General features: G+C 38.1%; 1 protein-coding gene across 1 annotated transcript in view; it reads right to left on the minus strand.

The window, feature by feature from the left end:
* The window catches only part of edil3a (EGF-like repeats and discoidin I-like domains 3a), a 115,485-nt gene that overhangs the window by 26,350 nt on the left and 73,388 nt on the right, over window positions 1-15,747 (minus strand). The window contains exons 5-8 of the mRNA XM_020917402.2: window positions 13,937-14,118; window positions 4,752-4,907; window positions 3,229-3,373; window positions 2,514-2,698 (exon numbers count right to left, since the gene is read on the minus strand). Coding sequence (XP_020773061.2) covers window positions 2,514-2,698; window positions 3,229-3,373; window positions 4,752-4,907; window positions 13,937-14,118 — 668 coding nt within the window. The remainder of the gene's footprint in view (window positions 1-2,513; window positions 2,699-3,228; window positions 3,374-4,751; window positions 4,908-13,936; window positions 14,119-15,747) is intronic.

The following is a 15,747-nucleotide window of genomic DNA, read 5'->3' on the forward strand; positions in this document are numbered from 1 at the left end:
ACCTGCCTCTGAAAGTTTCCACTTCCACAGCACTCGTTTGCCTAATTGCTGTGTGTCTCTTTGCTTAATTAAGACTAGAGTCCAAACAGGAGAAACACCATACCATTCTGAGGGTCTTGAATTCACAGCAATTGCCATCAAACATTTCTGGGTGGTTTACACAAATAAATAATGTGTAAAATAAACTGTAAATCTTCTCATAATAGGCCCTGGTGACTGCTAAGCTCACATTACATGATCATTGACAGAGGTGTGTACGGGCCACAGGACACATATTTACGAGATAATAGTGTGTGAAAACAGCTCAACAAACCACAGGAGTTGTTTGAGATCCTGTCAGGTACACACTTTTAAGTTGCAAATGAAGTGAGGAATCTCGCAATGTAAACAGGTTTGACAAAATTTTTTTTTTTGAAAGAGCACTGTTTCATAACATTGTTTCAAAATAAACCTAAAAAATAAAAGAAATTTATATGTCATGTGATTTGAGAACATGGATGTAATAATTGTTTTCCCTCTTTACCAGCATGCTGCAAGTCTTTATTTGAAGCAGAGCTGAAGCTGTATCAACACTGACATGGTGAAACAAAAAAAGTACAGTGTCTCTGTGGTCACTACTTTCTGCTATGTGGACATGTTGATGTGCGTAATTAACTAATCAGCTTATACCAGCTGGAACTCTTGGCAGCTTCGTCTGACAGCTTCGGCTTTTCTCTCGAAAACATCTTGAAAAGATTATAGTTTAGTATCCCTCTAAGTAATTTTATCTCCTGACAAGACAGACAAACTCTCAACAGTCCATTTGTATGGTTTCTCTGAAGTTTTCATACACACTGTCATTGTGAAGTGTAGCTGCTGTTATTATCTGCTAATCAAGTGGTTATTCAAAAAATACTTTATTAGACAGAAAGTGCACTCTGCCCTAAGAACGTAACACTGCAAATTAACATGTGCAGCTTTGATGCTGTGCTAAATTATTATGCTTAAAAAAATGAATAAAAAAGGATTTCATTCATATTGTCTCCTCTTTTCATCTTTTTGCCACCAGTAAGAATATAAATCTATGAAAATATTTGCTCTGAACCAAACAAACATGTATTTTGATAATTAGTGCACACTACGCTTCAGCAGTGGCTACACTTACACCATTTGCCTTTTGCTTAAAATCTAGTGTCCGCTAAGCCTTTGCTGGGAGCCAGCACTCACAGCTCTGCAGTCGTCTTGATTAATAGGAATACTTAATTTGTCATTAGCCCTGATTAATTCCATTAATCCAGCAGCTTTAAACCCATTTCGTAATGTTGCTGAGAATTACGTCTTTGCCACTGTGACCACTCAGAGAAAGACAGTAAGTATGGTCATTACCTTATGATCAATAACAACATCCATATCAGTTTCATTGTGAGGCCCACATTACACAGGCCTAGTGTAAAAGAGACAGACATTTTATATGCCCGGCTGTGTAGAAATGGACTCCTGCCCAGGAAGCCATTGATTTTCTGGCTGCGCCTGTATAGCATCTCCCCTCTCCTACAAGCGCAGCATGTAATATGAGACCACTAGTTTTCTTTTACCCACAGCAATCAATTTTGCTTAGTCGAGCCCTATGGCCTAGACTGGGACTGGCTAAGTACCTGTCTCCTCTGACAGTGCCTGAACACCTCACCTTCAGCAAAAGTGTGCTGTGTAAAACCAGCATATCTGACTGGAGACCTGACCAATCCAATAACAGCGGGTGAGCAGTGTGACTGCAGAGAGAACTGTGTCACTGAGGAGAGGCCATGTGTGCTCAGAACCAAATCAAAGAAATCATTCTGACCGTTCAAATGGTGATTGCTTCTATACTGTTTTGCAGCTTGCAGCAACTTGCAAAGGTATTTATGGTCTTTTACCCTAAAAGGACGAAAGGAGAAAAGATTCAATATATAAGGTATTGCGTGAAGCCGTAGTGGGCATGATGGAGCCTGATAGATATCTTCCCTTGAGCTGCATGAATCTCTCAGTCTCATAGCCAAGCTGAGATTGTGCTGTAAAGTACACTTGGAGCCATGTCTTGTCCCTTTCAGCAGACAGTCACAACCATCAGCTGCTCTAATGAATATGATGGGCTGCTTTCTTCCAACTGTGTATACAGCGTGGGCTGCAGCTGAGCATAACAAGACTCAACTTTCCAACAGAGGCGTGTGGGAGTGTTATTCAAATACACTGGAATTAAAGGAAAAATGGAAATGCATCCTACTGCTCAATGTTTCTAAGGAGAAGGCATGAAAGAAAGCTAATAGAGTTAGAGCTTAAAGATACAGAACCCTCCACAGCAGACAGTAAAGTATATCAATTATGCAGTCAACGATGATGCCGGGTAGAGTCCATTGATATGCACTGGCATGTATATAGCATGAATTACTATGCTGGGGGAGTCACTGCTAATCGTCAAAGGAAGAGCAATACTCTAGAAAGCAGCCCTTTTGGCCAGTGGTCTTTTGTGTACCTGATGAAGACGAGCCGAGCATTACCTGTAGCCACTGAGACTGGTCACTACGTCCGGCTGTCCAGGCGTTGACCTTGCCCTGTTTGTCCAGGCGGGCCTTCCCGGGCTCCCACGTGAACATGTCCATGTTGAGGGTCCTGAAGACACTGGAGGCTGTGACCTGGTAGTCCTGGATATGACCGGACTTCATCCCCAGGGGTTCAGAGCAGCCTAGCACACATCACATATGCACACAGTACATGTTATATTTACCAGTGTGCTGCAGTGCGTTTTCACTATTGCAAGAGCAACAGAAACAGCTGCATTGGAGAACATGATTAATTGTCTGAGTGGCTAGAGCTCCTGCACTGCTACATGTGAGCATAACAGCAGAGCACGTATCCCCTGGTGCATTCTGGGTGTCCAGGTGAAAAGCATGAAGATAATAAGTATTGCTTTCTATCCACTAGCATGAACACAACCAGTGACAGACTTGTGCAGACTCATTTACAAAGACTAGTTTTATTTACTGCAACAGTTTGAGCAGACCTGAAAACTCCAACTACATCCTCCAAATATATGGTCACAGATGACAAACATCCTTTCAAGGCTGTAAACTGTTGCTCAGTCATTTACATTTCCTTTAAACATTTTGCCCTGAATGCTCTTCCTGAATGGCCTCCTCCATTTATTTAAGATGAGGACTGACTAAAACCTGTGTTAACCTTACATTGACAGTGAAGTATTACAAAGACAATTACCTGACAGCTCACACCCAAGTAGCTCCATGCGTAGAGTACAGTGCCTCCTGCAGACTTGTGGGTAAATCCGCACATACTGGGCCTCAATGGGAGGAGTAAAGGAGTTGGCCGATGGGGCGTTGTTGTCCACATTTCCTCTGAAAATCTGAAACATAAAATAGAAAAGCATTTAAAGGGATTTTTTCTGTTTCAGTGATGTAACTAGTCTGTCTGCCACTGTCTCTAGTGACTACTCCACGCTCAACAAATTGCTGTCATTCAAGGTCAATGAGCTAGAATTACCGGGAAAAATAGACAATTTTTCGCACCATTTGAGCTTGTAATTTATAAGAACAGTGGTGTGGTCTAAATTAGTGGTCCAATTATGCTACTTTACCTTCTGGAGTGTTTTATCCGAATGACCTGAGATTAGCACTGATGCATAATACATCACTGTAAAAAAACGAGAGGAAGAGAAAATGCCATGTATTTTACTGTGCCATAAGTAAAGTATGCTCAAACTTAAAAGCTTTTAGTCACTCACCACAAGCCTATTCTGTACTGAAATAAAACGCAGATGCAGTTTAGAGGTAAGATAACAATATTTCAGTTTCATATTCTGCAAACTAAGAAAGTATAATTTGATGATTTTATAATTAAATGAGTGAATGGTTGTGGTTCATAAATGTTATTTTAATTAAAGCAAGTATCATTACCAGAAGACAGTAATTTATTTAAATATGTATTGAGCATAACAAATTCTCGGCATTTGCTTGTCTTTTATAGTTGCTAATTGCTTGGTTAAAAAGAGGGTATGCAAAACGTTAACACCTGAATTTTTGTTAATGAAAAAGGAAAATTGGCTATAAATTTCCCATATAATCAAAATAATAGCTCGTAATTTTAAAATGTGTTATAACTGCTTCATAAATTCCATAGTATAGTAATTTTTGGGACCATCTTTGGAACAATGTCATTTTACAAACATACTACAGGCTTTCTTATGCCATGTTTAGTTTATTTGTGTGATTGGGGGGAATGGGTGGACTAGGGATGTGAGGTTTGTTGTTTTATATTTTTTGTGTCTTGTTTATTATTATTCTATGTTTAATGTTTTATTATATTGTCCTGAATAAAAAATATATATACCTCAGGGCTTCTATTAGATTAAATGCAACTCAGAAAAAACGAGAACTACCCTGGCTATTGTTGTGCGTAATAAATTTACAGAGAAATTTGGAGGTCGTGGTCTTTCGGGAAGCCCAGCCAAATGGAGGACAGGCGCAGTTCGCTGTCAGAGATGATAGAATGCTGTGAGGCCTGTTTGGTGGCCGTTCATCCCCAAATAGTATAAAAATTCAATCTAGAAGTCATAAAAGTGGAGAGGGGGGTACGGCAGGGGCGGAGAGACAGGCCCCGGTGTGCGCTAGCTAATTAAAAAGCCATCTCATCATGTCCTCCAGCTCGTCCTTGGTTCTGTTCACTATGTGTGTGTTGTTGTCTGTGAAAGTCTATGGGGATCACTGATGGCTGCAGTGTCTTACCATATCATCGTCTTTGCCCTTCGCTTTATATGTCCGCCATGTCTTCCCGTCGTCACTGTAGGCTACTTTGTAAGACTTGACGTACTCTGGGCTGCCGATCCGCTTGGCACCCTGCGTAATTAGGCCGGTGACCCTCATTCTCCGCAGCAGGTTTATCTATAGGAGCGAAGGAAAAAGGAAAAATGTATGAAATTATAACATTCAAACGGCTGTGCTTGTGGATGATGTGAGAGTGATTGGAATCAATTCACAGCCTGTATCTTTTCTGTCGGGGCCATCCATCTTGTTCAGAGACGCAGTGATAAAATGGAACGTTGAATTAATTTGCAGAGCCCAGATCGGGTCTGTTAGGCCTGCACAGACTGTCAATACTGAGTCAATATAAAGCAGAGGCAATTTACAAGGAAATAGAGGCTAAAGTGCTGTAATATCCAAAATGATCTTTTGTCTCAGCACACAGGAAAAGATCATTTTGTGTTTCAAGTTTTGATTTTCTGCACTGGATTGATGGTGAAGTTAGTTGAGTTGTAGGGATGTGACCATATCAGATTTTTATGTGATAATTTACATAATGTCAGATTATTATCATTGATGTACTTTGTGAACACTTTCATGAAAACAAACTAAATGATAAAGTAAGGTGAAGTAAACAAACAGCATTAGGTTTAGGTTTACATGTTTGGTCAAATGAAATCGCTGAAGCTAATTCTGCATCTAAAATGGTCAAAATATTTTTTTTTTAATTTTTTTTTTTATTCTTGGTTTATTCTTATAATTAGCCTTATTCATCAGCCGGTTTCACTTCATAGAAACCGTCTGACCTCGCAGCGTTAGAATTAATTTGCTTGACGGAAGGCGGGTACTTTTTTCAACCAATTTTTTTTAACCAATCACTGCTATTTGGTCGTGATGTATGTAATACGCGGCTAACGGGGCTAACTAGTATATTAGTTTTTCCCAAATCCCGTAGGAAGAAGGGCAATAATGTCTTTCCCTTTGATAACACTCATCGAACATTCTCTTTCTTCTGGCTTTAAATCCTCGATCTAGGGATACATTGCCAACACAGAATGTATGACTCTTTACTGATTGGCTGGTGCCCAAACTCACACTTCCGGGGTTTTAGCAAACTGTCTAGTGTATTCCGATTCCTGACCTAGTCGCTGGTGAGAAATGAAATTGAGTGGAGGCACTAGGTGGGGCCAGCCTGGCTAGGTTATAATATGATCTAAAAATATATATAACGTTACAGATTTACCAAATAATCTTGAAATTAAAAACTGATGTTCCATAGTATGACATTAAACAGCTCTTCTTTACAGCTCAAAAATATCTAGAAAAACAGGCATTCTGACTGTGTGTGGGGTTGCTTCTCCACAGATCTAACCTGTAACTTGGTCTAGTTTGGTCTCCATGAAGACAAAAACATTTAATACCATACTGTGAAACCCATTTGACGGACCCTCCACCAGAAAGGTTACAAAATGAACCTTTCATGCCAGAACCAACTACTATACTATATATTACTATTCAGGTAAAATAATGGCATAACACTGGGAATATCACTCTTCTAAAATCACCTTTTTGGGCACAGGTTCATATAGATACTAAAGTCACTCTTGTTTTACTTCTGTTTGTCAACCCAGTTCCGCTTGAAAATAATATGAATAGATTTATAAATGCATATATAACACATCGTACAATGCGCATGGACATTTACTGATAAAAGCTAACTGCATGCTTTATATTGCAGAATAGGTGAGCCGAGCATTAAATACAAATCCCTTTAAGTGAGTAATAGCTTCTTGGCAGGGAACATAAGTGATGTTTTTTCTCAACGCTAACACATGGACTGAAACCTCGGCCACCCTGTAATTCTGTTTTCTTGTTTAAAAACGAGACGAGACATGATTTTAAATTTTTCCTTAACACCCTTTGACAGTTGCCGACAGCTCACTTCATTATAACAGTGTGACAAAGCCTTTGGGGCCAAGGAGCACTGAGTCACAGATCCACACTACAGGGGACCAAACAAAAAGACTCAAATCCTCTCTCGACATTTTCTATAAACAAATGAGCGATGAAGACTACGGAGAGTGATGACAGATATCCATTAATCATTTTAACACCACATTCACACCAACTGTTTTTATAGGGATGGGAAAAACACTCCGCAGATGTCCACTCTCAAGTGACAAAGTGACGGGCCAAAAGAGAAAACTGAGCATTAGAGATATGAAAAGAAGTGATAAAAAAAACTCCACATTATCAATCCAAATGCAACTTACTCAGTTCATAATAATACAATGTTTACATGTTAATATGGCAAATACTTTGTTTTCTTTGAAGACCCAAGGGTGAAACAAAAACAAATAATTTAAAAAGATGGTACAAAAAATTTAAAAAGGCAACCTATGGTGCAAGAAACATGCACCATACTGTAGGTAAAATCCTCCAGCTAGGTAGTCCTGACCAAACCCAGCAACAAGATCATAAAGATGAGTCCCCAGGCACCCCATGTGCTGCCCATTGCTCCTGAAAGGATGGGTGAAATGCACAAGACAATTTCCCTACAAGGATAATAATAAAAAAAGCACTAGAAATGTATTACAAGTACTAAAATAAACACCTAAAATTATAATAAAAAGACATATATTTGGTTATTATGAATACACTGGATAAACTGCACAGTGTGATTTTAATGACTAAATTCAAATATATAATGATACATATTCTAATTGCTATTTAAAAGGGCCGCTTCTGATCTATGATATAATGTTGTATACCTGGAGTTGTATTTTGTTTCATTCACACACGTTTAATACACAAATTCTGCATAATACTATTATTTATGCTAATATGTCATTCTGCTGTCTAATAAAGTGGTATTTAAAACTGCCTGTCCTTAAAATCAAACTGGAATTTTAGAATCAGTGCAACCAGGGCATCTGGCATAAAACTATTGCAAATCACAGAGCAGTACCTAGACAGATATAATGCAATTGTCTTAAAACTGAATGCGTTCTACTATGTATTGCCCCTTTCATGTCAACCATGCTGTTACCTTTGTATTCACCACAATCTCCTGTTGTTTAATGACTGTTAATTATGCATGAGGACCACTCTTTGAGGCCCCCTCTGTAATAAGCCTCTCGTGAGCATTTCTTTACTCTAGCCACAGATGGATACTTCTCACTAATTAGAAGGCTTGTCACCAAAAGGCCATGGGCGAGTTAATTGGGGTGATCCTTCAGAAACACGCCTCTGTCACATGACCGCTAATAGTGATGCATTTGTTTGACTGTGGCATCAGAGACAACATCGCTCACTTCAAAAACCTTTGGCCTGTACTGCTTTTGTAGATCTGTGCAGGAAGTATATGTCAGGAATAAGCAACAATAATGGTTTAAGCTCAGAGGAAATTAGGACTCATTTTCCTTCACAAATTAACAATATATCCACAGGCATGATTTCCTCACTAAGATCCAGTTCAGTTCATTTCTACTGCACATTTTATAAACAAAGCTGCTTCCAAAGTGCTGCACATGGTGGTCAAATACACAATGAGCAAATTTAGTAGTTGCTTTAGTAAAATGAAAACAATAAAGATAAATTAAAACAGTAAAACCAAACAACACAACCAAAAACAAAATCATTCAGTCAAATCAACAAACTGAAACAATAAATGAGTACAAAAGAATAAAATGGACGGTCTGTCATCTGTTTGCCATCAGGTCAAGTTACAGGTTATACTTTTCACTCAGAATAAGATATATGTAGATTTTTTTTTAAATTTCTTTGCCATAAAATAATAAATACCGGACAGATGCTTTTAATGCAAAACTTTCCAGGCAAAGCAATATTATCTCCAAGGAGACAAACAAATGGTGGACCCTCCAGCAGAACAAGTCCCATAACCAGTGATGGGAAGTACACTTTGAAAATGCATTTAATTAGAGAATACTGAATATCTGAATTAAAATGTATGTTTTCTTTTTTTCTAACTAATACCATGCAGTTCAGAGCCAAAGGAACTGTACCGGAAAAGTCAAAATAAATATTCAGAATATGTACTATTTGTGGTAGATGTATTGAGTTACTTCCCAACACTGCCCATAAGGCATCTTTAAATAAAATGTATGTTCAGGATGCTTCATAGCTCTCTCAAACCAGCAGTGGGCCACGTGTGAAGTGTACAGAAAGTGTCTTTGCTTTGTTCGAACACCTGGTATCTGCATGTTGTGATTTAACCTGTTTTCTAAAGAGTCCTCTTTGAATTGAGAACATGCTCAGCATGGAACCATTGGCAATGCCCATCAGGGAGTGTTTTTACAAGAACTCAAGTGTTATGACCTGTTTTTGTGCTTCAATCCACTACAGAAGATACTTTTCTTAGAATATCAAAAGAACACACATTTGATTATAAATGGTATCTGTCTGCTACAGATGTAGGCATATAATTCAATCAATATACCATTTATTTACTGTGTTTAAGGTCATAGCTGCACAAGGCTCTTTGTTTGTGATTAGAGTTCCTTTTACAGTGCAGTTGCATGCTGATTATATGTCTGATTTGATTTAAGTGTGTGAAAATGTGTCAGTCCATATGTGGGACAATAAAATCATCCTTCGTTGTGTCTCTCCCTCTTCTGTACAATGCCTGTGCTTCCTATAGCAAACCACAAGAGTCTGCAGTCTTTCCCATATAAGCCAGAGCCCGTGCCTGACGGAGCCCTGTGTCCTTCCATTATGTCATTAACTGTTTAGCTCCTATTAAATTATGTATAGCCCTCTTAGGCTTCACCGCTGATTTGCTTTGTTTCATTTCACAACACTGCTCACTACAGCAGCAGCTACTACTTTCTGCCTCATATTGGTCAGACCTGGAACATATTTCCCTGGAGTCTTCAAATGCAATTTTTTGTGTGAGCAGCTCCAAGTGGCGTGCCAGATATAGACGCACACATGCACACTTCATAAACACACACACAGAGTAAAGCATGCCTGTTTGAATCACTATGATGTATTATTCAATGCTAGAGTCTGCGCTCCACTCTTTTGTCAGGGCTTTTTACAGGCATTTTATAGGAGGGAGGCTGGTCTACAGTGGTGGAAGGTAACAAAGTATTCAAGTAAATGTACTGTATTTACAGTACTTTTACTTTACACTACATTTGAGATCCTGCATATGTACTGAAAAGTAGACACATTTTTTCTTGGTGATGTCTTGCCTGAAAATATTGAATGTCCCAAGTTTAACAGACATCGACGAGTAAAAATGACCAGAAAAATTAAACAGATTCAGTGCCATCTGATGACAAAAAAAAAAAAATCTGCTAATTTATTTATCAGGGTTATATTTGACTTCTTAATAGTTTTTCAAATTGATGTGGAATACAAATTTTACAGATTAACTTGGAAATTATTTGGAAACAGCTGCTTAAACATCACAATATATTATATTAACAAAGTGCAAAAATATAAATGGTAATAACACTTTCAGAACAAATAGCAAAAATAGAAAAAGGCTGGTGTCAATAAGGCATAATTATACACATGTATTTGAACAAGTAAAAATAAAATATAGAAATATAAATGTATCTCAGTTATATATAGGTGGTTGTAAGGAGAAGCAGTGTAAAGATAAAATAATGATTGACATGACATAGGGTTATCTATTACATATCACATACATTTACTTTTAGATTTTTTCAAGTGATACTTTTACTTTTTTAGCAAGTCATGGTTTGCCCCTGTATCTGTACTTTTACTGGAGTAACAAAACTCTGTACTTCTTCCACCACTGCTGATCTGACAGATATCTATCCAACACAGACCGCTAACATGGCATACACACACTCACACACGCATCTCTGCTGATTGGCCTGTCATGTGAGAGGAAAAGCTGTCCCCATGCCACAAAACAGCACGTAGGCAAGCCCCTCACCACTCCTTCTTCTTCTTAGCATAATCCCAAATCACTGACATGACTACACCTCTGTACTCACGTCCCAATTACCAGCTCCCTCTGTAGCGCCGCGCAATGCCTCCAGCACCTCTCATGTCGTCCCACGTGGCATCATTAAAGTCAAACAGGCGCTAGGATGGTGTGGTATTCTGCTCTCAGCCATGTGCCAAGATGTCTGTCTCTCCCCTCTGTCTCTATCTGCCATGCTTTTACCAATTCATCCTTTTTCATTACCAACCTGTCGGCGCTTTGGTGCCTTGACTTTTCCCCATCACTGTGTTGTCTTTGTTTTTTGATTATATTTTGTTCACGGTTCAGCGTCTGTGCGTAAGGGAATCTGATAAGAGTATTTTAAAAAGTTGCTGTCAGCGTTTCTGTCGATCATGCCAAGACAAAAAATACAGGAGTATGTACCTATCTCAGATGAGGTTCACAGTTGAGATTAAGATGAGTCTTTTAGATTCCAATTATTTTTTGAGCTCTTGTTCAGATGGAAATGGAATATGTCTACATGTGTTTGAATACATGTATGTCACACAAGAAGGAGGACATCTTTGTTACACAGGCAGACAAAGCCTATGGCATAGGCAGTACAGGTAAACTGTAAGGCACATGGTGACAGGAGAAGTGCCAGCTGTTGCCCCATGTGCTGTGCTCAGTGACTTAAAATGTACCTAAATGAACCTGATCATTAACAGTGTATAGTGCAAAGTCAAATACTCAAACTGTTTTGAAAATGGTTTGTGAAACGATGCTCTACATCCACTAAGCTTTTACTCAGTTTTACTCTATCGTTTTGGACCGAAAATAGTGATCTCAGACAACATGATTTTGGGAGCGTCAAAAGTGTGTTTTTTTACAGTGCTCCTAACTAACCCAGGTTTTGATCCGTCAACTATTTCACACATGTATGCATCATCAGCATACCTCTGTCACAGAAAGAACACCAATATTCCACTGAGTCGTGTCTTTTAGTTCGGCATCAGCGCACAAAGAGCAAACTGTTTTTTCAGAACTTGAAGTGTATGCAAATGAGCCATGTGGTTTTAAGTTTTGTTTCTCTAAAATGTAAACAAATACATGCAAAGCCGTGTTAAACACATTCTAATCTCAAACGGGGCTGATGTGGCTCTATAGTGGTTATGTTTTATATGTTGTAAAGTTGAGTTTATTTATGCAGATTAGTAATAGTAATAATAATGATGATAATAATTTTTTAATTTTTATATAAAACATTAATGATTAATTGAAGACCTGGTGTAGTCCTGGTTCAGTCCTAGTTTAGTCCTGGTTTAGTTCGGGTTCAGTCCTGGTTTAGTCCTGGTTCAGTCCGTATGCGGCGTAAAAGTCCCGCATCTCGATCAATGTTTGTTCTGTTCAATAAATAATGCCTGTGAAGTGATGACGAATTTTTGACAGCAGTAGTCACGCCACGCACCCGCAGGCACCCGACCCAGTGCAGGTATCTGGTATGATGTAAGTTTTTGTGATGTTCATGTGCACTGATACTTGATTTGAAAAAAAAATGTGGATGAAATCGAAATTGCAGTATCCGCCAGAAAAATCACAATTACATTTTTTCTTGAAATCATTCAGTCCTAGTTTCTGGTTTTTGGTCTTTTGCATACTTATTCATGGACTTATGACAAACAGCTGATGAACTAATCCATGTATAGATGTAATAGCAACCATACTGCAACGGATTGTGACACATTTTTCTCCACACTTCTAAATTCTTAAAGAAGCAACATAAAATATGAGTCATAAAGTATGAGTCTGAATTAAAGTTTTGGGCTTTGGACTCCACTTTGAATTGTGGAGACATCATTATGTATGACTACTGCACAGATATTAACTACTGTCAAAAATTATCTGTTGATGTAATTTACCCCGGATTACAGGAGATTCCTTCTGTTTTGTTAAAAAATTTTCCCTGACCCCCCAGCTACAAGATTAATCAAGAATTTTATCCAAGGTTTCTAATTAATGGACTAATGCTTACAAATATGCTGGCAAAACAAAGTACCCACTTTTTATTAGACTATTTATTATTGAGGGTGTGACCAGGGAGGGCGGCATAAGAAATCTCACCATAAGAAGGGTGCCAAAAAATATAAGGTCATCACTTTATGCATGGTCAACACTTATAATCTGGCATCTACTCACTACTTTCAATTTTTTATTTAGTAAGTGAATAGTTTCAGATAATAATATTGCATCAGTTTTATATAGCGCTTTTTTGGACACTCAAAGATGGTCTATAGAGCATTATTCATTCACTCCATACCCAGTAGTGGTAAGATACTATAGTAGCCACAGCTGCCCTGGTGCAGACTGACGGAAATGAGGCTGCCAATCGCCGCCATCGGCCCCTCCAACCACTACCATCACTCATGCACACATCAGATGAAAATATCCAAACAAAGCAAACTAAAGGAGTCTAAAGAAGGAGTCTAAAGAAGGAGTTTAATAAAGGGGGTTAATAAATATCACAATTACTAACAATTATTAACACTGTGATCAAACATTTGTGAAATACTGAATTCACTTTCATGAACATTGTCTAAGAGATCCTCTGGAGTATGTGATCATCTTAACTTGCTAAATGATAAACTCTTGTTAATGTGACAGACAAAAGCATTTAACATGTGAGTTTTTTGGAGAATAGATTGAATTGATTGAACTGAACTGTTTTATTTTTGTAACTTAAATTACAATATTATAACAGAGACAATCTGTTCAAACAGCCTTCACTATGCAGCTAACCAAAGTTAACAGCTTCTTTTTTATGCTAAAATGAGAACTTTATAAAGGGTTATGAGCTTGACTACAGGAGCATTTTTTCTTGTAAATTTGCATCTCTTATAAAATGATGATTACAGTCCAATGCATATAGTTACCATGTAGGATTATAAAGTTCAGGTTTGTAATTACCACATGCAGGTATGAGGACCTCAGAATAGATTTGCCCTTTTGCACTGTTCTACACACATGAGCACATCTGCATCTGTAATACTCAAGATCACACTTTGTAATTGTATTAAATACCAGGGAAGTAAGTCATCACTTTTCTCAAGTTTAATTTATGTTCCCAGCAAATTAACCTCTAAATGGTCAAGTACTTAAAGGCACTAAACCATGACATTGTTTAAGTACAGTATATGTGTATTTGCCTGCTTTCCAAAATGGCTGAGTGTGTGTTGTGAGGCTTCAGTACCTGGATCCAGGGCCATCTGTCGTTCTCGGCAGCGGTCCAGGCGTTGACCAGGCCTTTCTTGTTGAGGCGGGCGAAGTAGGGGTACCACTTCTGTAAGCCGAAGAGTGCACGGTGAGTGGAAGAGGCTGTGATCTGCTGGTTGGAGATGATCCCGCCCTCCATGCCCAGCGGTCCGGAGCATTCTGAAGAGAGAGGGCAAAGAATGAGGCGCCATTATTCATGTAAACCAAATGTGAATTCAAATTTAGAGCAAGAGCACAAATGTCAAGATGTAATGTCAGTGATTGTGTCCTTTTTAAGTTGATGTATGACACTGCAAGTTTTCTTTTGGTCTTTTCATATTCAGAGCAGCTTTCACAAAAATCCAAATAATTCTTTCTTGCCTCAGTTCAGGTATATTGTATAAGAAGCTCTTGAGGTCAAAATCTGCATCTAATTAGATAGTATTTTATTGGCTGGTTGCTTTTAGCTTTACATCACAGCAAAACTCTGAACTGGTCTCTGGAAGATGTGAAAAGTCATCACAGAGAATAATTAGGATGATTGCAATGCATAAGGTAAGGGGGGATCACTGCATATACTGTTTAAACTGGATTAATTCATTTTCCCACATTTTAAGACTGTATAACTCAGGTACATCACCTTTAATCCAAATGTCTCTTAATTAATGTCAATGTATATATGTTTACAGTATTTGTACAAGTAAACCTTTAGGATCCACAAAACATATTGATCTGATTCACAATTCACCAAATTTTAAATTGATTTGCTTAAAGTAGCTCTGGGCAAATCAATACACTTTTCATTTGTACATGATTGTATTCTTCACTGTGTTTCATGAGAGATTTTGTAGAGCTAAAAGAAGCCACTATTCTGCATTGAACAGATTTTGATGGATTTAGTCATTTAAAAATCCAATAGAGAAAGAGGAAGAGAGGGAAAACACAACTTGTCTCTACAGATGGAAAATGAACCATGAATTCTGAAAATACATTGGACATTACAGCACTCACTGTACTGGATAAATAAACAGCACTGTCAACATTGTAATATCAGGCGTTTAAAAAGGTACCTCCAGCCTAATGAGATTTTCTTAATTGCTCATTTACATATAAAACATCTGCCTTTTCTATCAGATCGCATCAGGTTTTGATAGATTCCTAGTGCTCTGGAAGGATTCAATTAGAAGGCAATATGCACAGGAACGTGGCAGTTTGCCTCCGCAATTATAAGTTAACTGAGCAGGTAGAAGCTTCATAATTGGGCATGGAGGTACGCTACCAAACAACCTAAACAGTCTGGCCCTGGATTGTTCTCCCCAGCAGATGGCTATAAGGTGGCTATAGTTAGCTATATGTGCATCTTTGTGTGTAAAACTTTCTTATTGTGTGTTTTTGTAACCAAGAAATCAACATTAGTGCCTCCTAGTGCTATTTTTCAGTTTGTACTCACAGTTAATCATCTGGAATGACAACTGAGACCATAATAGTATACAGTTGTATTTGTAACATAACATTGCTTCAAGTTAATAAAGATGAAGTCAAAATCTAAGCACAGTCTCTCAAAAATGTATTTTTCCATTCAAAAACCACCTGCATGTGTTAAAATTAATACTGGGAATCAATTGAGGAAGCAAAATATCTAGAATCCTAATTATGTAAAACGATGAAAGTGAAGATCCGCACACTCTTTTTTAGTGAACACTGACAAATGACAAACAAACATCAGTATTATCAGTGTTTTGAGTTCTGCCAACATGTATCCCAATCACAGGAGGCAATTACATCTTAACTTTCATTCAGAAAATTGAA

The sequence above is a fragment of the Boleophthalmus pectinirostris genome, unplaced genomic scaffold (assembly GCF_026225935.1).
Source record: "Boleophthalmus pectinirostris isolate CB_2022bp ecotype Guang Dong unplaced genomic scaffold, ASM2622593v1 HiC_scaffold_4, whole genome shotgun sequence".
Classification (NCBI taxonomy): Eukaryota; Metazoa; Chordata; class Actinopteri; order Gobiiformes; family Gobiidae; genus Boleophthalmus; species Boleophthalmus pectinirostris.